At 47.7% G+C, this 23,521-nt stretch overlaps 1 protein-coding gene across 5 annotated transcripts in view; it reads left to right on the top strand.

Moving 5' to 3' along the window:
• The window catches only part of MROH1 (maestro heat like repeat family member 1), a 2,054,050-nt gene that overhangs the window by 440,526 nt on the left and 1,590,003 nt on the right, over positions 1-23,521 (top strand). For all 5 annotated transcript variants that reach the window (XM_078686516.1, XM_078686513.1, XM_078686514.1 and 2 more), the window contains one exon: positions 16,894-17,034. In XM_078686516.1, coding sequence (XP_078542642.1) covers positions 16,894-17,034 — 141 coding nt within the window. The remainder of the gene's footprint in view (positions 1-16,893; positions 17,035-23,521) is intronic.

The following is a 23,521-nucleotide window of genomic DNA, read 5'->3' as shown; positions in this document are numbered from 1 at the left end:
CCCCCCCCCCCCTTCCCTCTAGTCTGGCTCACCCCCAAATGAAATGATTCGGACCTGAAGTTCAATCAATCAATCAGCAAAATTTGTAGAGCGCGCTACTCACCCGCTAGGGTCTCAAGGAGCTTGGAGGGGGGGGGGGTCGCTACTGCTCGAACAGCCAGGTCTTGAGATGCTTTCTGAAGGAGAGATGGTCCTGGGTCATCCGAAGGTGGGTGGGGAGGGAGTTCCATGTCTTGACCGCCAGGTAGGAGAAGGATCTTCCTCAGGCCGTGGATTTGTGGATTCGTGGGACGGAGGCGAGGGCGAGGCTGGCGGATCGGAGCTGGCGGGTGGGTGTGTAGAATGTGAGGCGGCTGTTGAGGTATTTCGGGCCCATGTTGTGGAGAGCCTTGTGTGCGTGGGTGAGGAGTCTGAACGTGATCCTCTTGGTGACGGGGAGCCAGTGCAGGTCTTTCAGATGGGCAGAGATGTGGCTGTGGCGAGGGATGTCCAGGATGAGTCGTGCAAAAGTGTTCTGTATGCGCTGGAGTCTTTTCTGGAGTTTGGCTGTTTTTCTGGCGTAGAGGGTGTTCCCGTAGTCCAGACGGTTGGTGACGAGGGCGTGGGTGACTGTCTTCCTGGTTTTGGTGGGGATCCACCGGAAGATCTTTCGGAGCATGCGCAGGGTGTTGAAGCAGGAAGACGAGGCGGCGTTGACTTGTTTGGTCATCGTGAGGGAGGAGTCCAGGATGAAGCCCAGGTTGCGTGCATGGTCCGTTGGCTTGGGTGCGGTGCCCAGTGCAGGGGGCCACCAGGACTCGTCCCAGGCGGAGGGGGATGGTCCGAGGATGAGGACTTCCGTCTTGTCTGAGTTCAGTTTCAGACGGCTGATCTTCATCCATTCTGCGACGTCTTTCATTCCTTCCTGGAGGCTGGCTTTGGTGGTGGCGGGGTCGTTGGTGAGGGAGAGGATCAGCTGGGTGTCGTCGGCGTAGGAGATGATAAGGTTGTGTTGGCGTGCGATGGCAGCGAGAGTGCTCATGTAGACGTTGAAGAGGGTGGGGCTGAGTGAGGATCCTTGCGGGACGCCGCAGATGACTTCGGTGGCCGTGGATCGGAACGGGGGGAGGCCGACTCTCTGGGTTCTTCCGGCGAGGAACAAGATGATCCACTCCAGGGCTGCTCCTTGGATTCTGGTGTTGCTGAGGCGCTGGATGTTGTCGGTTGCTGCGATGAGCGCTGTCTCGGTGCTGTGGTTTGCTCGGAAACCAGACTGTGATGGGTCGAGGGATCTGTTGGTCTCGAGGAAGGCGGAGAGTTGTCTGTTGACGGTCTTCTCGATGACTTTGGATGGAAAGGGGAGGACCGAGATGGGGGCGGAAGTTCTTGAGGTCCATGGGGTCCGCGGTGGGTTTCTTCAGGAGGGCGCTCAGCTCGGCATGTATCCAACTCTCCGGGAAGGTGGCGGATGCGAAGGAGCTGTTGATGATGTTCCGGAGTTGGGGTGCGATGATGGCGTCGGCTTTGTTGAAGATGTGGTGTGGGCAGGGGTCGGTTGGGGAGCCGGAGTGGATGGTGTTCATCAGGCGGGTGGTGTCTTCGGTGCTGACAGGGGTCCAGGTGTAGAGGGTGGTGGCGGGGGGCGTTGGTTCAGTGGTTGGGTGTGTGGTCTGTGCGCCGAAGCTGTTGTGTATGTCGGCGATCTTGCGGTGGAAGAACGAGGCGAGTGAGTCGCAGTGGTCTTGCGAGGGTGTTGGAGAGCTCTTTAACGATGCTGAAGAGTTCCTTGCTTTTGTGGGTGTTGTTGTACAGTCGTTCTTTGAATATTGTCCTTTTGGGGGTGCGGATCAGCTGGTGGTGTTTGCGGGTGGCGTTCTTGAGGACTGTCATGTTTTCTGTTGTCTGGTCGTGGCGCCAGGCTTTCTCGAGGGTGCGGCAGGTTTTCTTGGAGTTTTTGAGGTCGTTGGTGAACCACGAGGCTTTCCTGCTGCCGGATCTGCTGGGAGGGTTCTTCAGTGGTGCGAGGTCGTCCGCGCAGGTGGTGAGCCACTGTGTGAGGTTGTGGGCTGCTTCGCTGGGGTCCGTCGTGTTGCTGGGTGGGTTCTGGCTGAGGGCGGTGGTGAGTTGGTCGGCGGTGATCTTGCTCCAGTTTCTGCGGGGTGCCTGCTGCGGGTGGTGGTGGGTCGTGGTTCTCCTGAAGTTGAAGTCGACGCAGCTGTGATCTGTCCAGTGTAGTCCGGAGGAGTGGCTGAAGGAGATGTGCTTGCTGGAGGAGAAGACGGGGTCAAGCGTGTGGCCGGCGTAGTGGGTGGGGGTGTTCACCAGTTGCTTGAGTCCGAGGTAGGCGAGGTTGTCCAGCAGTGTTGCAGTCCTTGTTGTTCTCTAGGTGGAAGTTGAGGTCCCCTAGGAGGATGTAGTCTAATGAGGTGAGGGCGTGTGGAGTGATGAAGTCTGCGATGGCTTCGCTGAATTGTGTGCGTGGTCCCGGGGGTCTGTAGATGAGAGTGCCTCTGAGGGTGGTCTTGGGGTCGGTATGTATCTGGAAGTGAAGGTGCTCGGCGGCGGAGAGGGTGTCGTCGGAGTTGGTCGTGATGCGGATGGTGTTTCTGTGGACGATGGCGATGCCTCCTCTGGTTTGGTTGACGCGGTTCCTCCGGGTGATCTTGTAGCCATCCGGGATGGCTATGACGATGTCGGGGCTGAGGAGGCGTTCATCCAGGTTTCTGTGAGGAAGGCGACGTCTGGTGATGTTGTGTCGAGGAGGTTCCAGAGTTTGACGGCGTGCCTGTGGACGGAGAGGGTGTTGAGCAGGATGCACTTGAGGTGGTTGTTGATGGTGCTCGGCTTGGCGGGTGCGGTGCAGGTTCGGAGGCAGGTGAATTGGCAGGCTTGGCTGCTGAAGGGTCCGTGGGTGCGTTTCGGGGTGGCTCGGTAGCAGGCGGGGTTCCGGCCGGCATTGCGTGCGTGGAGGGTGGCGGCGGCGTCGTAGGTCCGTCGGGTGGGCTGGCATCGTTGAGCACCAGGGTTCCTGGTGCTGGGCGCGGTCCATGTGTGGATGGGCGCAGACGGGCTTGCTTTTGGCGCGCCTTCGGTGCGCCAGCGGCACGGCTGCTGCACGGCCTCCATATGAGTGGGAGAGGGAGGGAGGAGCAGCTGGGAGGCGGGAGCGGGGAGGCCAATGGGAAGTGAGGGGGCAGGGACGCGGGGGACGCGAGCGGCGGGAAGGAAACAGAAGGCAAGGGGGGCAGGGGGGGAACGGTCACAGAGCGAGGGGTACAAAAGAAGAAGGGGTACAAGGGGACAATCAGCAGGGAGCAAGGGGTACAAAAGAAGAAGGGGTACAAAAACTGACTACCAGCACAGTACAAAACAGTCCAGACACGAACCAACAGTCAGCAAGGAGCGGAGCAGCAGTCAGCGGACCAGACTGCAGGAGGCAGCAGCGTCACACAGGGGGGGGTGGAGGGCTGCGCGGAGGTAGAGGGAGCGACCTGCCTGTACATAGGGTCAAGGGTCGCTCCTCTTACCAGCGTGCGGCCTCCATATGAGTGGGAGAGGGAGGGAGGAGCAGCTGGGAGGCCAATGGGAAGTGAGGGGGCGGGGCCGCGGGGGACGCGAGCGGCGGGAAGGAAACAGAAGGCAAGGGGGGGCGGGGGGAACGGTCACAGAGAGCGAGGGGTACAAAAGAAGAAGGGGTACAAGGGGACAATCAGCAGGGAGCAAGGGGTACAAAAGAAGAAGGGGTACAAAAACGGACTACCAGCACAGTACAAAACAGTCCAGACACGAACCAACAGCCAGCAAGGAGCGGAGCAGCAGTCAGCGGACCTGACTGCAGGAGGCAGCAGCGTCACACAGGGGGGGGGGGGCTGCGCGGAGGTAGAGGGAGCGACCTGCCTGTACACAGGGTCAAGGGTCGCTCCCTCTTCTGCAGTTCTGCTGTATGCTCATTTGTACGTAATATGGGGATCACTGGGTTAGGGATGTCACTCAGGTTGACAAACCCAGCGTCAAGCAAGTGTGGGTGTGGAAGGCTTCCACTGCCTCATGCTGAGAAGAGGGGGCGCTGTGCACTATACGTGGTTTGGTGCTAGGGGCTTGGTGGACCTAAAAGCCTCCAGCATCAGGTCCCATTCCATGGAAATGGGTATTTTTTGTAACCCGCGGTATTCCTCTTGTCTAATGACTGCACTTTCTGCTTCGCCCCATCAGGCCATGGGGATGGGAGGAATACATCTCCCTAAACGCAGATGACATTGTTCTAAACCTCTCCAGACCATATTTCTGGATTGCAAGAGTTCTTCACATCTTCAACCTTTTGGGAGTTACTCCGGCTAGAACATAAAGTGGGCCACGTCAGTGGTGTTTCTCTTATCGCCCCCTGAGACTCCCGGCAAAGTGTGTAGCACCTACAGTGAAGAAGGGCATCAGATAACTCTGAATATTTGTGACTGGTGATCACCAAGTATTCATACTGCAAAACCTCTTCCCCCCCCCAAATAAACAGACCCAACCGACATGATGCATTGGCGCACCCTGCCGCTGTCCTTAATGGGAGGGCAGCCTTGTACAAGATGGTGACCTTTCCACGCCTCCTGTATGTCCTTCAAAATGCACCCTACCCAGGCCCAACAACATTGTTTTACACACAAAACCCAGGAGCTCCGGACCTTGATTTGGCAGGGGGTTACAACAGTATTGCCCTGCATAAATTACAAAGAGGAATCTGTGAGGATGGATTGGCAATCCCTGACATTAAACTGTATTACTGGGCCTCACAACTCATAGTAATCATCAGTTGGCTCTACACGGACAGGGAGGTGCCGGCCTACAGAGTGGATAGAGCGGCGATGCCAGCCGGCAGTTATGAGTCTCTCCTGAATGTCTGTAGGGCTAGTCCAGCCTTAGCGACACATACGGCAACAGTGGTGAAATGTTGGACAGAGGCAAATGGATACCTGGGCTGGCACGCTAGATTGATGAACATGACCCCCTTTGGCATGGGGACTGAAGGCGGTATCCAACCTGCGAGGCTTTTCATGGTGGTAGGCAATAGGCATTGAGCACCAGGGAGACATGTGGAGGAATGGGGCAACTCTTCCCTTCGATATCCTGAGCCAAGAATCTGACCTGCCGCCCTCCCAGGTGTTCCTCTACCTGAGACTTTGGTATGCCCTAAGGGTATTCATTCATCAGGGTTACGGACCTTCCCAACTCCTCCCCTTGGAGGACCAGCTATTAGCAGACCCAATTCCTGATAAGGAGACATTGGTCGTCTACCAGAAACTAATGAACAATGCCCGACCCTTTAGGCTCACCTGGACTGATGACGTAGGCAACATTGACGACGAAGAGTGGGTGGAAGCTCTACAGAGCCCTCGAGACATTGCGATCCAAGCCAGATTTAGGTTAATACAACTCAGTTTTGCTTTGTTCGTACTACCCCTGCATTCTGTTACAAAGATTAGGGGTAGTACACACCTCGCAGTGTGGGAGCTTGCAGGCAAGAGGGATCCTTCTACCATATCCTATGGGAATGGCCTGTGGTTTGTCTATACTGGCAGAGCGTGACTGCGGAGATAATCAGGGTCTTAGGGGGTGAGGGTGCCTATGGACGCTAAATGGTTACTGTTGATGTTACAGGGCGAATAAGACTGGCCCCGACATAGTAGACTTTGGCTGGCATTAGCTGCGGGAATAGCAAAAAGAAACCTAGCACGGCGTTGGCAGAGTGTAATGTTGACTTGGACTGGTGTCAAAGAGCAGAAGACGTGATCTACAAAAGAAGAGGGTGCCCTAAACATTGGGAGAGGATATAGCCCCTTTGACAGGAATACAGAGGTACGTCGGTGAGGTTGTGAATCCCCTATATGCTGTAACAAATGCTATGTCCTGCGATAACCTGAGGGGAGAGCGGCTTACATCTCACACAGTAAGGAAAGTTGTCAGGCAATTCATGTGTTATTGTGGATCTCTGTCCCAACCACATCACAATGTAACATGGATGTTGATCATTGAGTATGTGCATGCTAAACTGTTTCGGAATTGTATTGAATGATGAGCCTGTTTAATAAAAAAGATCGTTAAAAGAAAAAACTGGGAATCATTTTTGAACCCAGTCTGTCTTTTAAAGCACAGATAAATAACCTCACTGCCACCTGTTTTTTTCCTTTTTCATAAGATTATAAAAATTCTCCCTTTCACCCCTTTTGAAATTAAAAAATCAATACTCACAACCGCGTTGTTATCAAGGCTGGATTATTGTAATGCCGTACACATAAGCAATCGCCAGTGCTCGCTGAAAAAACATTGAGGTCTACAGAATGCAGCAGCGAGACTTTTAAAGAGAATTTCAAAGTTCAAGTCCGTGTCTGGGACATTACTAGAACTTTACTGACTTCCTGTGAAGAAGAGTCTGGTTCAAGGTCTTATGTCTGGCTCATAAAACCCGGTATGTGGATGCTCCCGTGAACTTGATGAAAAATCTTTCCTGGTACAGATCTAGTAAGACATTGCATTCAACTAATTCCAGGACAGCCAATGTCTACAAAATCAGAAGAAAGAATAGGAGAGGTAGGAGTTTTATCCACTCCACAGCACAACTGTTGAATAATCTACCTGAACATCTGAGAGTCCAATCTAATTGTATGAACTTCAGGAAACAGCTTAAAATGTGGTTATTCTCTTGCCCAATATTATGAGCTGTAAGCTGTAGGCTGAGTTTTTGGAATTGTCAGCTAGTTAGTACAGTTGACATTGGCGCCAAGATGCCATCAGCATATGCGTGCTTTATAAAACAAGTGAATATCAGTAACAAGGCGGATGGGATATCCATAACATTTGTGGCAGAGAAACTCATCCACCAAACTCTAAGTTAAGCATGAAGGCTGTCGGGCAACTCCCAGTACAAGGCATGCTGAAATATAGAAGCTGCAGGCTCCTTAAAAGAACAGTGCATGTTTTCAACTTGAGTTTGCCTATCCGACTACTGATTCCTCTATTCAATTTACTGTTATGAACTTAAGGCTATCCTGAGCAGTAGTATGGAAAGGTTGGTGCTGGAGTCAATCTTAAGTCTAAAATTGGGACTTTGGGTAGTCCGCAAAGTCTATACATGTTGTGCTTTCAATATCTGAAAGAAACAGGTTAGTATTAGATTCCTTACCTTAGAATACCCCCAGGCGTTAGACTGGATCCGGAAACTTTTGCGTAGCCGTACCCTTGCGCGTCGGTAGGCGTCTCTGCATTCGGCGTCGTTGGCGCCGGGATGACGTCGCCGGAGTACTTAGACGCCTCCCTCGCACGCTGACGTCAGTTCCTATTTTTTCCGCGCCAGCAAGCGCCGATCCGGGAACAGTGGTACCTTTAGTCACTTTTTGACTAAACTTTTTTTGGTATCTCTTTTGATAATTTTTCGAAGTCGAACGACTCCGACGGTGCCGGTAGGGATGCCCGGGTTCAAGCACTGCGTCGACTGCAACCGACTCATGTCGGTTACCAGCCCCCATCGCCGGTGTCTTCATTGCCTGGGGCCCAACCACGATGACAAGTCGTGCCCAGACTGCCGGGCCTTGACGTCGAAGGCTAGACGGGAGCGGTCCCGCAAGCGCCTCGAGCTGTTATATGGATTTGAAGTGTTCCATAATATCTACACAAAGGCAGGAATATTTTCTGTTCTTGACTTAATTGAAAAATAATTAAAAGTAAGTAACGTTTCTTTATTTTACTGCAGTTACATGAAAAAATGTACTTTTTCATTCAGAGAAGTGTAAAAGTGAGAAGTTTTAATAACTGTTTTTGTACTGTTCAGCTAGCAATGGGTGCTGTTTGCAACTTGAATGTTCAAGTAAAGAAGATTCAAATTCAGAAAGAGCAATGAGTCATGGCTTTTTTGTTGGCATCATTATCCATTTAATTGTCATAGTGTAAAATAATAAGCTTCTGGGAACCAGGTCAGGCTGACAGTCGACTTCTCATTGGATAAAATGGAAGAATGTGGTCTTCTAATCATCATAAAATCTTCACTTAAAAATCCCATATCAAGCATCTCCTCTATTCCCTCTCTTCTACTCCTAATCATATTCCTCCAAATTTATTTTATTGCATATCATTATCCACAATTAATTTAAATGTGTTTTTCTGTGTAATGATGGATTATATCTACTTTATAAATTACTAATAGGGAGAGAAATTAAAGGGATTCCTGGGGTACATCCTCCCTAATAGAACATAATAGACCACAAATACTCCAGATAAGAATAAGATACCCAATGCTCCAGTCTGAGTGCTTATACGTCACAGCACACCCTGAAACCTGGGCCCATGTGAGAGGGAATCAAAAGGGACCTGCCAGATTGATGCTGAGCATCTTTCTAATTCTTTAACACCACCAACACTGACACAGCCAACTATGCTGGTCCTCCTTGGAGCAAACAGCCAGTGAGAGGCTGTCTCTGTATATACTATACCAAAGTAAGGTATAGTGTCCACAGATTCCAGTGGATTCGCAGTGGCTTTGCAGAGACTCAAGTAGATCATACTAATGCTATCTTTTGTGGTAGTGTGGGCCAGCAGTTAGGCTTATTAGAAGGCAGTGCTAAGCATTTGTTGTATACACGCAGACAAGAAATGATTACACACACCTGATGACAAAATAGGAGACCAGTGGTTTGTATAAATATTACTTGTAGCATATTTATTTTATAGACCAAAGGTACTTTTTTGCAGTAAAATACGTTTTGCAATATCACTGTTTTTCAGTGTAAAAAGTGGACACAATGCATTTTTTAATCAGCATAATGTTAACCTATGAGCGGAAAACGCAATAAGCAGGTAAGTAAATGATTTACGATATTGTGCTTTTGGATGAAGAATCCGGGCCAGGCAAAGTTCAGATACGTGACCTCACTGTAACAGCAGCAGCACTTGGGCTGCCTGGGTGCAGAGGTCAAACTCTGTATCTGGTGTCAGTGTTATCCAATGGAGAAAGGGGGCAATCGAAGTGGTACTACTTGCGAGTAGGTAGCAGGGTTTTGGAACCCAGTCTCCAGGGGTTAAGGTAAGCACAGTATAGGCCACAAGGCAGCACCAAACGTACACCTCCAGTGGCACATGGGCAGCCGGGTGCAGAGTGCCAACACAGCATCGGGCGCCCAATGCAAACCAATGGGAAATCTCAAACTTGGAAAAAGGCTGCAGGCTTAAGCCATGATGCTGGACGAAAGAAACGTACAGCTGCAAAGATAAGTTGGGGTCTGCTGGCACGTTGGGACCACCGTCAGTCGATCTCCCCAAGACCCAGGGGCTCTGGATGCAGGGGTGTCCTTTGGTGTCCGAAGTAGGCTTACCAGTCGGTCGCGGTTTGGGGGAGGAGGGATAGTCATGCATGGCCTACAGGCATCAGCGTGTAGTGGGCTTCTTGGGGACTCAGGCAGTGGGCATTGGGTGCAGAGGTGGTCAACTACGCAGTTCCACAGGCAGAGCTTTGGCCTTGGATACTTGGCTTTTCGACAGGTCCACTAAAGATCAAGAATCTTTGTTGAAGGTAGGCAGTCCTCCCAGGGTTTTCGAGTTTGCTGGTCTGCGGTCCCTGAAGTACTGGGTTTTTAAGAACCCAGCGGTGCCAGGGGACACACCCAAAGACTTCGAGTTCGCCTGTCTCAGACTACAGAAACAGTCTTCTTGGTGAAGTCAAAGATCTTGTGTATTGGCTGCAACCAGTAACGGGTATCCTAGAAGTACAACACGGTGTATATTCTCAGGAGACTGCTCAATCTTACAAAGCCAGTCATCCCTTTTTATACAAAATATTATGCTTTAGGCAAACATTCCTTATTTTACAGTTGACCATTCACATATTTTCATGACAAAGAAAAAGCAGATTCATGATGGCAAGCCCATTTTCAGTTTGTCCAACCCACAATCAATTACCCGGCAAGGCCCAACATTTTTCATCAGATATCGACGGACCCCTAATAAAATCGGGCACCTCCTCCTCGTAAAGCAGGTCATAAAGAAAAGTACAGAGACAGGTGTGAGTAAGATTAGACATAGTTGTGTGCAATGAAGGGTTTATGGTATGCTGTGCCTTGATCCTAATCTCGAGCGGCCACTGGGAAAGGAACTGGCCGAACAGGTTTGGCTTCGGGCAGTGGAGTCAGCTTGCCCAGGTCACACAAAAGTCAGCAAGGGTGTACGTGTCCCTAAGACTCGCTTTGGCCATAGTCATCGGCCTATGTGAGGGCAACCACAAAATGGCTGCTATGCACAAAATGGAACCTGAGGGTTCAGGACGGAATCTCTGATTTCAGGGTGATCACGTCACTCGAACATGACGAAAACACTTGTATATAGTATACTCGTCATTCTCGATCTATTGATACCAAAATCGTCATAATTTGACGATGTTTATGACACGGGTCCAGAATTCACGGAACCACATCCCAGAGTGCCTTGTAGTTCAGGGATTGGCTTTTCATTGTCCTTTTCTTCGTAGGTAGTTGGTAATCTGAGGATTAAAGTTCAGGGGTGGCCCTAAATAATTAATTTAGGGGTGAGAAGGTAGTAGTCAGTGGACTACTTACCTTTAGGGTGACTACACCCTTTCTCTGTCCACTCCCTCTGGAGAATGGGCATACTCCTAGCCCTATTGGCTAGAATCCTCGAAAAAAATACAGAAGATTTTCAAAGGAGCTCAGGGGAACCTTAGGGGTGGTCCTGGCTGAGAGAGGACACACCTCTCATGCTTACTAATTTTCCTGCTGACCTTTCCACCAAAAATTGGGCTTAGTCAGAGGCACTGGCATCTCCACTAGCTGGAGAGGCCCTGGTCAGCATAGCAAAGGGCAAAAAGCCTTTGAGGCTCACCGCCTGCTATGCTGTTTCTGCTTGGGGCGGTAGGTGTGAACAATGTAACCTCTAATTTTTTCCCCTGTGTGCTGCAATATAAGGTCTCTTTGCGCTGCAGCCAAGGGTAAGTGCGCCACAAAACTGACCATTCACGTGAATGAAGTGCACAACTACCAAAATCAGTGGCTTTTGCTGTGTCGTTGACTAAATAAAGTACATAAAGACAGAAAGTCATGTTAGAAATGATAGGCTTTTTTAAAAATATTAAGTCCTGTGTAGGTATTACTTCTAGGCCTCTGCGTACTGCTAAAACATAATCAAATGTCTGTTCTTTTTTTCTTTGAAAGGTGACAACTCAACCTTTCAATGGCGAACTGAAAAAAATGGGGGGGGGACAATCATTGGCAAAGCCAAAAGGTCTCGCCTATACAAGAGCTATTGGCTTTGGCAATTTGTTTTTGCTATGTTATACATCAGTGTGGCTGCTGTTCAGTATGGCCAACAGTTAGTGTGCTAGAGTGGAGTGGGGGGTAGAGTGTTGTAGGGGGAGTATTGTGTCATAGACTTGAGTGGAGTAGAGTTCAGTGGCAGAGTGGAGTGTTTTTGTTCGAGTGTGGTGAATTGGAGTGGGTTGGATTTGGACTTTACTGGACTGGACTAGAGTGTGGTGGATTGGACCAGAGTGGGGTCAATTGAACTGGATTGGAGTGTGGTGGATTGGACCAGAGTGGGGTCAGTTGAACTGGATTGGAGTGGGGTGGGCCTGATGTACTGCACTGGAGTGGGGTGGATTGAACTGGGGTGGGGTGAGTTGGATTGGAGTAGAGGGTGAACTGGACTAGAGTGGGGTGGATTGGACTGGAGTGGATGAATTGGAGTAGGATGGATTGGAGTGGGGTTGACTAGACTGTAGTGGTGTGGATTGGATTGAAGTGAAGTGGGGCGATTGTATTGGGGTGGGGTGCAATGGACTGGGTCTGCAGTGGAGTGAGGTGGATTGGACTGGGTCTGCAGTGGAGTGGACTGGGTCTGCAGTGGAGTGGGGTGGGGTAGACTGGGTCTGCAGTGGGGTGGATTGGACTGGGTCTGGGGTGGGGTGGATTGGACTGGGTCTGGAGTGGGGCGGATTGGACTGGGTCTGGAGTGGGGCGGATTGGACTGGGTCTGGAGTGGGGCGGATTGGACTGGGTCTGGAGTGGGGCGGATTGGACTGGGTCTGGAGTGGGGCGGATTGGACGGGGTCTGGAGTGGGGCGGATTGGACGGGGTCTGGCGTGGGGCGGATTGGACGGGGTCTGGCGTGGGGCGGATTGGACGGGGTCTGGCGTGGGGCGGATTGGACGGGGTCTGGCGTGGGGCGGATTGGACGGGGTCTGGCGTGGGGCGGATTGGACGGGGTCTGGCGTGGGGCGGATTGGACGGGGTCTGGCGTGGGGCGGATTGGACGGGGTCTGGCGTGGGGCGGATTGGACGGGGTCTGGCGTGGGGCGGATTGGACGGGGTCTGGCGTGGGGCGGATTGGACGGGGTCTGGCGTGGGGCGGATTGGACGGGGTCTGGCGTGGGGCGGATTGGACGGGGTCTGGCGTGGGGCGGATTGGACGGGGTCTGGCGTGGGGCGGATTGGACGGGGTCTGGCGTGGGGCGGATTGGACGGGGTCTGGCGTGGGGCGGATTGGACGGGGTCTGGCGTGGGGCGGATTGGACGGGGTCTGGCGTGGGGCGGATTGGACGGGGTCTGGCGTGGGGCGGATTGGACGGGGTCTGGAGTGGGGCGGATTGGACGGGGTCTGGAGTGGGGCGGATTTTGTGGGGTGATGTGGAATGGTGTGGGGCGGGGGAGATTGGAGTGGGGTGTATTGAGGCTCACTGCAAAATTATGTGTAAAAGCATAATTTAGAAAATTACAAATAAGAAAGAAATAACGTTTATTTTGGATATTTAGAACAAGATAACAGTCCTTTTTTGAGAACAGTGGCCTCGAGCAAAAACAAGACGAAACATAAGTGAGAAAAGAAGACTTGGCAAAATAAAACAAAAAGTTATCTAAAGGAAATACTACTTTGAAATGTTGTTTGTACTGCTGAGAAAGTTTTTGCCAGTCACACGCCTTGTATTTGTGGGGCACTTGAAGTTAAATGAAAAAGAGCCGTGGACGGGTACTGATTAAGTTGAATCAATCACTGCTTGGTCCCTGCTCCACGGACAGGAATGGAAATTATGTTGTGCCAGCTATGACCAATTACGAGGCTATAAAGTCGAGTGCGAGGCATGCAAACAAATGATGAGGAACGGGCGGGCTCCAATACCTTTTGTAAATACAACAGCGTCTTGCGAGTCTTTGCGCATGCGCTAGTGCATGCTATCGCAGGCTTGACCCTAAAGAACACCCGTTACAGGGGAAGGAGACAGGTAACACTTATGTTTGTCATCTTTCGGGGGGGGGGGGGGGGGGGGGGGGGGGGGAATACGGCATTTTGTTTGCAAAGGCCCAGGCCATACTTAAATAAGACTATATATAAAATTGTCTCAAATCATAGGGAACATTCGCTTTCTGTCTTTATTTACTTTAATTATTAGTCAGGGATTATTAACGCAGGTGTAGAACACTAAGAAGAAATAATAAGGGGTAAGCACATTTAAATGTGTTCTAGAGCGGAGTTAATGATCCCCGAGTAATACTTAAAGAAAACAAAGGCAGATCATTCATTTTAAAACATCTGTTAAGTTTCCCTCTTATCCAAGAGAAAAATCAGTCATTGGCATGGAAAGGCCCGTAACATGCTTACTCTGATAGCACATTTGTTACAAAATTAAAGACCACCGTTGAAACACACAATCCAGCGAGTATCCCTAGGCAAGATAAGAGGCGTTTGGCAGTCTGCAAAAGTGACTCCCCTGGACTACCGCCTGCCAACCTGGATAATACCAGAGCAAGCAGCATAATTAGGAGCCGCCTGCTCTGAACTCCGTGACCCTTCTGAAACTCGGAGGCCTGATAGAACAGTTACCTGCTGCAATGTCCTGATGCCCTCTTCAGTAATATGTTCCTCTGCATGGCTGCCTATCCGTGTGCTGCTCTGCTGCGAACAATGACTGTTTTTTCACGTTGCTTGTGTTTTCAAATGCAGCTTTTAAGAGCGGTTTCATACTGTCGCCTAATCCAGGCAGTGGCGTGGGAGTGAGGTGTGCGCTTAGAAGCAATGTCTGAGCACTGGGAAAAGGTTGGGGCGCACAGGCGCACCCTACATGGAACACTGGGTGTGAAGCACCTCCACCCAGACCTGGCTTAGTTTCTGATCCACAAGAGCAAAAGGCTCCCACCTCAGGGGGTCAGAAACATGTCTAAAGATGGCAGGCTGCCTTAGACCAGTCCACTAATGGTTTGGTAGGTTTGCAGGGGGCACCTTTAAGGTGCCGTCTGAGTGCATTTATTAATGCCTCCAACTCTGGTATCAGTGTGGGCTCATTAATCTGGGATGTTTGGTACCAAACATCTTGGAATTTGGTTAACCCATTATAGAGCTGTGGAACTCGTAGTGACCAACTCCCAATCTATATACTCAGTATGTCCTCACTGTGTACTTAAAATGTCTAGGAATGGACTTAGACACTCTGGGGCATATCTGCTCATGCAGTTATGACCTCATATGAGGTATAGTGCACCCTGCCTTAGGGCTGTAAGGCCTGCTGTAGGGGTGACTTACCTATGCCTCTTGCAGTGCAGGCAGGGACGTGTGCCAGGTCGACTCTTTACTTTTATCTGCACCAAAAGATACAGGCTGCAGTGGCAGTGTGCCTGTGTTTGGTGAGGGGTCTTTTAGGGTGGCACAATAAATGCTTCAGCCCTTAGAGACCCTCTCTGGTCACATGGCCCTTGGTACCATTGGTACCTTTTACAAGGGACTTGTATGTGTGCGAGAGGTGTGCCAATTGTGGAAACAAAGGTTCAGTTTTGGAAAAGGACACCGGCACTGGGAATCTGGTTAGCAGGAACCCAGTGCACATCCAGTCAAAGATGCATTGGAGTCAGGCAAAAGGTGTGTGTGGGGGGGTAACTATGCCAAAAGGAGTACTTTCCTACACAGCCTACAAGCATTGAGGCCGTATACATGCAACTTGGAAGGGAAGCCTAAAGAGCAAAGAATATGCCCGGCACTGACGGGAATACCAACTGGACCCACCCCATCAATATTGGCAAATTCTTTTTGAAATATTTTGTTTGGATTCGGACCACATCCTAACTACTCTGGTGATACCACATTACAATGACAACCAAAGCAAGGTGGTCAACTTGCTCCTTCCTGTGTCAAGGGATACAGCCAACTATTTGCATAACAGAATGTGAGTGGGCTCAATTCATCTCTAGAAGCAGATGGTGTTGCTCACCACCGGCTTTTGATCAGCGACAGCCCTCTCAACAAGCCAAACCAATTTCTCTGGTACTATGGGGCAGGCCCAGAAGGAAAGGCAGATAAGCTCAGTTACACTCCTCCACAGCACCACCGGTAAAGAGAGGAGTTGGCCTAACGGCTAGGGCGGTCGACCTCGAATCTGGGGACTTGGGTTTGGGTTTGAGTCTCGGCAATTACGCGGAACATCCTGTTATTCTGGGCAAATCACTTAATCTCCCCGTGCCTAACAAAAAGGAATGTGTCCTCATGTAATGTAAGGCGCTCTGGTTAGGGTCAAGATCGCGCTATATAAAACTGTGTAAAGAAGAAAAAAAAACCAGCACACACACAGCCTGTGAAGGGAGAATATTTGCCTTTCTGCAAGCCTAGACGGTCATAACAATAGACAAGTACATAAAATGAGAGCGGCTTTGAATGTTAAAACTGCACGAGAATTACTCCGAGCTCCACTTCGGGGATGTTTTCACTGGTTCCTTATGGCTCTTTTCATTTTTTGTTTTGTTCTGTATGCAGAGAATAAAGCTTTTCGCTGATACCCAGCCGGTCAGATCCTGTGAAGGACGGGAAAAAGCTTTTCCTCCAATAACTTTCGTTGGTCCTCCAAGCCAGGGTTTAGAACTGTTCAAGGACTACAGATTCTTTTAAATTTGCTGTTGTGAAAAAGCAGGCTCCGGAACCTCAGTATTAGGCTGTTGAGAAGAGGGGACAATGTGGGGAAACAATGGGGTTGTTTTTCATCCTTCAATGACTCTTTTACCGCCTCATCAAAAGGCCACAAAGGCTCAGTTCTATTCCTAGACACCACAGTTGTGCCTGAAGGTGGATAAATCTTGAGACTCGAAGCCTTCTATCGAAATATTCCTTGACGTTGACCCAGACTGGAATCCGGAGTGCCACTGCTGACAAACTGAGGCAAACCCGTTTTTTCTCTCCCAACCTCCTATTGACATTTTCTTACTAATCTAATTAGTTGTAGATGGAGTGAGAGTCAGGAAGACACCTCACAAACGTTGTGGTCGTGATTCCTTTACATCTTGCTCCCCCTTAGCCTCCAAACAGGCTGGTCATACATCAACAAGCTCCAGCAAAATGGTCAAAGAAGAGGAATGGGAGGCAAATCAGGAAAACTGGTGCCTGAAAAGCTAAAAAATAAATCAAGATTGAGTTCAGTATCACCCTCACAGAGGAGGGGTGTTGGGGGGGGGGGGGGTGTAACTGCCTGTCACCTGATTGATATGATGGGATAATGTGCAAGGTTTTAATGTTCTTAAAGGGGCACTATTAGTTTTGTATTGAGTGTACTATTTATATTGCTGTTTATTATATTTTAATCGTTTTATTACAAGTCTTGTTTCTTCTTGAAATGTGCTGATATTTTACCATTTCGTCTAACTGGATAAACAAACAAAGTGGATGTTGCTGTCTGAACTTGTTTACTTTTTATGGATTGGACTGGGAAGCATGAATACATATTTTTTAAATTGTGTGCATGTAATATTCTACCTTTTATTAATTCAGAGGGAGTTCCCATGTTGAAGAACTAGAATTCCAAGTAAATTGTTTTTTCTACTTGATCCCTTCTTCTAAATGAAGCTTGTATGAACTTTAAGCTGCATGGCAGCTCATACTCTAACAACTCCTCTCTCCTTTCAGGTCAGACTGGCTGTGGTGGAAGCTTTAGGACCAATGACCCAATTAATGCCCAATGAAAAACTGGAAGAACAGCTGCCTCGTTTGATTCCTGTTATTCTGTCTCTGTACAAGAAAACCATTGATGCCTACTATGTGACCAAGGTTGGTTGATCAAACAGCTGTAAATCTCCATGCCAATGAAATGCCATATAAATTGCCCTTGCTATTTCTGTGCTTGTATGTTTTTTTTATTGTGCTTTAGACCTCATACGTTTATAATGCATTGACCTCTTTTTCCTCTAGTGTTACCAGGTGGTTTTCTTTTTCAAGCTTGTTTGCCTATTTCTTTCTTTCTTTCTTTCTACCCTATCTGATTACTGAAATGTGAGCAAAGTTACAAGGAGCAAACTGCCATTTAGGTCTCTAACTTTTCCAATGTTTTAGCTGTCTTGGACTAAACAAAAAAAAGGAAAGATTGGAACGGAGGCAAAAAGTGAATGTGGTTAAATAGTTGTTACTGTGAAATCTGTGTGAATGTACGAAGTATAAAAATGTTTTGAGCGGTCTTTACGAATAATAGGCTGTCAGTGCAATTATTCTTATTAAATATTGAATACAACAAAAAAATCTTTGAGAAGAGAGCATAATATGGAGATGTTGCGTTTCCATCCTACAGTTGTCACTGAATGTCTCAATGTAAGATCCTGTAAACTTTTACAAGAGAAAAACAAACATTTTCTACTTCAAGGGATATTCATTAATGATTAAGCACACTTATTTTTTAGAGCTCTAGGGGTCTGATGTACTATGGTAATGACGTTACTAAGTTAAGCTTTTTGCACGTTGACTTGTTGAGTATCAGATCTTATTTACATGCTGACATTAACGTATGATGCAGTTGCAGCAAAAAAACACTGTTCTCAGGGAGTCTCTCACTCTCCTCCCTCATTAATATGCTGGAGGCTCAAATTTGTTTGTACTCCCTGCATATGCATTCACAGAATTGTTTTTTGAACTGTTCTTTCCTTTAAATGCAGGCGGTATAGTCAGACCCCCCAGGATATAGCGGCATGGATTAGCAAATTTAGCGTCACAAATATGGAAATTTTGCGGCACAAATATGGAACTTTAGTGGCATTTTTGCGGCACTTTAAATTTGCAAACGGCAATGGTCCTAGAGGTCGTTCTAACTGCAAAACAATTGTTGGTCACTCAAATCCTGCGGTAGATTTAAAATGTTTGGAAGCATTGCGCCCTGGTGTAATAATGCATCTCTTCTTTCGACATCCACAGACGTCCAGGCTTACTCATGGGCCTGCTTGGCATACTCCTATGCCACTGCGTTGTGCAGTTCCTGGCATGTAGATTCTAAGAGGCTTGATGGCACAGGAGTTGTGCTGACAAGCCATAATCTGCAAATGAGGCCACTTCTCTTTCGTGGGCACTTATTTACCTGGAGGGTCTGATTACAGCTATCCAACTGTAAAACTAGGCAATTCCGATTCCATCTGTAACTTACAGATGGAATCGGAATTGCCTAGTTTTACAGTCAGATTGTAGGTTTCAACAGTTACAAAGACATGGGGGCAATAAGAAACTTGTTGCCAGTGAACATCTATATTACACACCTGCATACAAATGTTATTTCAATTTTATTTTCATTGCTTGGCAAGTATCAAATTGAACAAGGCCAGAACAATCCACCTAAAAAGAAGTTAAGTAAAGGGCCAAATCCCATTTTGCGGGTTTTTAAATATTTCTTTAGTGGGCAGAATGAGTATAGAAAGTCTCTTCGTAGAGGTGCCGTGAAGTAAATATATTTTGCAGCCTTTGCAGCATATGCATTTGAGTTTAGCACGATAAAGGTAAGTTGAAAAGAATTCTTACATTTTGAAAACATACCCTAATCACCTAAAATATTTAATTTCATGCAAAATGCTCACATTTGTCCTCAGTATCAGATGAGTGGGACAATTGTCAATAATGACATGAAAAAATAAAAAAATATATTTTGAAAATAAGCTTATGCTATGACATCGGTTCGCTAAATTTATTACAGCCAGACCTTACGACAGTCTGGCTGAAGCCTTTACTGTCAGTCATCACTTGTAAAATTCTGCAGAATTCATACTTGTACCATGCTTAGATGTGCAGTAGTAATAGTGTACTGCTTTACACATATGAATGTGTTACTTTCCTTATGTGAGGTGTCTTAAACTGTCATCAATCCTCTTGTAATTGTTAGATATCTATTCCACCCCAGACGTCGCTTTTGACACATAAATTTATATTTTATATAGTAGCTTACATTTACTTGCCACGCCTAGCGCTGTCAGTCCTGGGTAGGAAACTTTCCCATGGTACATAAAAGAGAAAACATCGGAATTTTCAGAAGTTTATAGAGGATCCGTAAGGAGTGGAACAACAGTAAGAGACAGACTGCAAGGCAAGAGCATAAACAAAGATGGGCTTTGACAATTGGGGTGTTTTCTGAGCCTTACTTAAGTAAAAATCGCGGCTTTTTTATTTTACAAAAGTGCCGATTTCGCGGGTACTTTTGTAAAAATTGTGGCATTTTTACATAGGTGCCAATTTATCGGCAAACCACGAAATCCTGGAGGGTCTGTATAGTGGCAAAAGCACATGGACTGCTACATGGCCTGAAGAATTTCCAGTGGCTGAGATTAATTAAAGTCTTCCACCCATCATGTTTTCCTCATTGTAATGCCCTAAGTGAAACGGGTATAGCCAGATGTGGATGCTGCACTAGAACCTTCCCAGCAGAGGCAGTTTCCCTCAGATTTTCACCGCACCTTGTGTGTGAAGGGAGTCTCCCTGAGTTCTACTTCTACCTTCTAGGTTTTGTCTTCTAAAAAATGTATCCTCATCATGTCTGATGAGAAAGGACTCTTTCAGGCCTGCAAGAACTGTGGCAAGAAGAGAGTCCATGTTGATGATCCTCAGAAGGACTTCATTTACTGCTTCCACCCAGCCCATGAGGTGAAACAGTGCAAAACTCTGTCACACTTTCTCTTCTAAACCCTTAAGAGATAGAGAGGGGAGGCTGCTATTGTGGTTACAGTCCACTAAGCACCACAAGTCTTCGGAGGAGGACAGTGGTGGCTCATCCACGCTCACAAGAGAGCAAGATCTCAAGAGAAAGACTCTGGAGAGGGCAGGAAACACCTCAACCCTCTCTAGAAAGCAAGTACTCAAAACAGGAGAAACATTCTAAGGTCTCCTCTGAGCCTTCCACTTCTGTTTCCTCTACTCCACTGAGGAAAGAAAAGAATCGCCATAGAGCCTCCTCACCGGATCCAGGGAAGAGCAGGAATTCCATGAGGAGGAAGATGATGGAATTTACAGAGTGTCACACAGTCCTTCAGAGTTGCACATTAAGTGCCAGGAAGTTGACGAAGATTATGAAGACCAGCAATACTACCAGCCATATCTGGCACTGCCACGTCATTATAAATGCTTTGTATGTCAAGAACATCGCCCTAGAGAGATGGCTCACCTGCCGCCAACTTTGATACAGGACCTTCAAGCTATGCTAGAAGATTACAAACACAGATTTCCGTCTCAAGATGTTCCCAAGGAACTACTGGTGCAACCACAGACCCTTGAGAAACCAAGTTCGCCAGCAACACCTACAGTGCCACGACCCTTTTACGCAAGAGCCGGATCTGGTTGACCCTTCCTCCTTGGATGAAGAGAGAGAAGAAGGTCAGATATGGCATCTTTACTAGCGCTCATTCCTGAGGACAGAAAGCAGGAACCTTGGCAAAAGGACTGACTTTCTTGCAAATGGTTAAATTCTCAAAAACAAAGTAATATCAACAGCCTGGAATTGAAGGCAATATTTCCTCTTGTTGCAGGCCTTCCTGCCGAGGATAGCAGGCGCTTCCGTACTTGTCCGTTTCAGGACAATGTCCTTTTGATGCCATGGTCAGGGATATATGCCTACGCCCCTCCCCCCCCCCATCCCATTGATTCCCAGGATACTGACCAAAATGAAGCTGGAAGGATGTCTCCTGATACTCATTGCACCCAGGTGGCCCAGGCAACATTGGTTCCCGGCACTTCTTCCCCTTTCAGAAGCCAGACCCATATGTCTGAAGCAGTTTCGTCCTCTCCTATCCTAACAGTCAAGAACACTATCCACTATCGGAAACTTACACGCCTGGCTCCTGAATTCTTGGAGTTTACAGACATGAACATTTTACAATAATGTAGGGATATCCTCTCAAAATCTAAAACGGAGAGCACCAACAAGATGTACAAACTAAAATGGAAAAGGTTCTGATTCTGGTGACAATGATATGATCCGCATCCATTTCAAGTATCCCCTGCAACAGATTTGACCATATCTTCTCTTTGGAAAAATCCGGTTTATCCTTCTCTTCGGTTAAGGTGCACCTGGCTTCCATCTCTCGCTATAGAACACCTTCCAATGCCACTTCTCTCTGTGCCTCAAGCCTCATCAAACAATTCATGAAGGGGTTGTTCCATGCTTTTCCTCCACTGCGAGCACCTCCACCGGAATGGAACCTCAATGTGGTCCTTGCACAACTCATGAGAAGACCATTTGAACCCATTCATAAAACTGAATTGAAATTCTTAACATGGGAAGGTGCTCTTCTGCTGGCCCTCAGCCAAACGATAAGCGAAATCCAGGCATTCAACAATAAGAAACCCTTTTTAATATTTAAGGAGAATGCTGTGCTTCTAAGGACTAATCCCTCATGTATCCCTAAAGTGCCTTCACAATTCCGCCTCAGTGAGCTTGTTATACTCCGGTCCTCTTTTCCACAACCATCATCGCCTGCAGAGCAGGCACTACATATGCTGGATGTCAAACGTTGCCTTAAGTTCTATCTTCAGAGGACAAAGGACATTTGGAAGGCTGGTGAATTATTTGTTGCCTATGGCCAAGGCAGAGAAGGGACTGCACTAGCAAATGCCACTATCGCAAGATGGATATCGACTGTGATACAATTCGGTCATGTCGAAGCCAGCAAACCTTTGGAATGGGCAGAAAAGGCTCAATCTACCAGAGCAGTTGCTACTTCAGCGGCCCTCTTCGCAGAGTGACTTTGGAAAAAATCTTTGCTGAAACCTGGAGGACCACTCATACCTTCACGCAGCAATACTGCCTGGAATCTGCGCAGGATGCAGAGGCAGCGGTAGGCCAGGCAGTGCTTCGCCATCTCTTTCGTTAAGGTAAGCCTCTTTCCTTTGGAAATTCTTATGGTGGTTTTTCAAATACTCTAATGTATTAAAAATATATAAAACATAACGAAGTAAAGTGTACTATTGGTTAAGCTATTTTTCTTTTCCTTTCGCTAATGCTTTGTATATGGAAAGGCTGCTACAGAAGTGATGATTTACCTTTCTTTTAGAAGCAATTCTGTATATCCATTCATATAACGGGGTTTTCTTTTTTTTAATGTTTCTTTTTATTTAAAATATAAACAAGCAAGGCAAAAAAACATGTTATACAAAGTACCAGTTCAAACGAGGAAGGAAAAGACAGTACAATAAAATCAGCAATCGATATAAAGAAAGGGAGGGGGGGACTTGGGGCCGACTCAATTAACATACAATGAAGTAGTCAGAATGTGGGGTCAGGGGGAGAGTGGGACATCAGTGTTATCTACTACAGGCGGTGTACATATGTCCCCACGATAACTATTCCAAGGTCCCCACACTCTACGCCATTTCCGGGGACGGCCCCGGGCCAAATGGGGTTTTCTTGTTACCCAAGATTTCTCCCACCATCCGCAACAGACAAACTAAAACAATGGATGTGACTGCTTGCTTCTCTGATTTAGGCGTGTGAATCTTTGAAAGATACCCCAGTACTGGATAAGTAAACCAGTTACTTACCTGTAGCTACGGTTATACATTAGTATGTTTTATAGATTCACATGTACCCACCCTCCTCCCAGTAGAGGCTGTTTCTTTGTTATTTACTAAGATACTCACTTCTCACTTGTGCTGGGAAAATCTGAGGAAAACTGCCTCTGCTGGGAAGGTTCTTGAGGGTGCTAGCAGCTGATTGGCTGCATTCAGCATTTGGTCCTTTTTTAGAAAAGGATATGGATAGGCTATGATTAACATGGCTCAGGGCCATTATAGACTATGGCATTATTTAAATATTGCTTGATTATGTTACTGTGGGACTCCCATCTTGACAACTGGTAATGATTCAGGCATGCAAGTTTATAGAAGATACCAATACTGGATAACCGTAGTTACAGGTAAGTAACTTGTTTTCATTCTAGTGAAGTTGAAGAACAGTGCCCAGGTGGCAAAGTTGCAGTAGTGGTGATGGGTGACTTTAACATCCACCCTTGTCCTCTTCCTTGTTTTCTGTTGCAAGACTTTGGGAGAGGATATTTCCACCCCCCTTTACTTTGAACATACCGCTCGGGGAGCACAATTAAATAGCCTGATTCACCAGCAGTATCTGTTCATCCCTAGTGCTCAGGCCACCCAACGTACGTAGTGAAAGTGTGGACCATTTTTTGATTTCTATGTCCCTTCACCATGCAGTAGCGGATTACTCTGTCAAGTGGGTGGCGTTAAGCTGCCATAATGCTGTTGCGCTAGTGCCTTATCAACCAAGCAAACAGCATATTGTTTC

This window comes from Lissotriton helveticus, chromosome 4_1 (assembly GCF_964261635.1).
Source record: "Lissotriton helveticus chromosome 4_1, aLisHel1.1, whole genome shotgun sequence".
Classification (NCBI taxonomy): Eukaryota; Metazoa; Chordata; class Amphibia; order Caudata; family Salamandridae; genus Lissotriton; species Lissotriton helveticus.
This window is presented reverse-complemented; position numbering and strand designations above follow the sequence as displayed.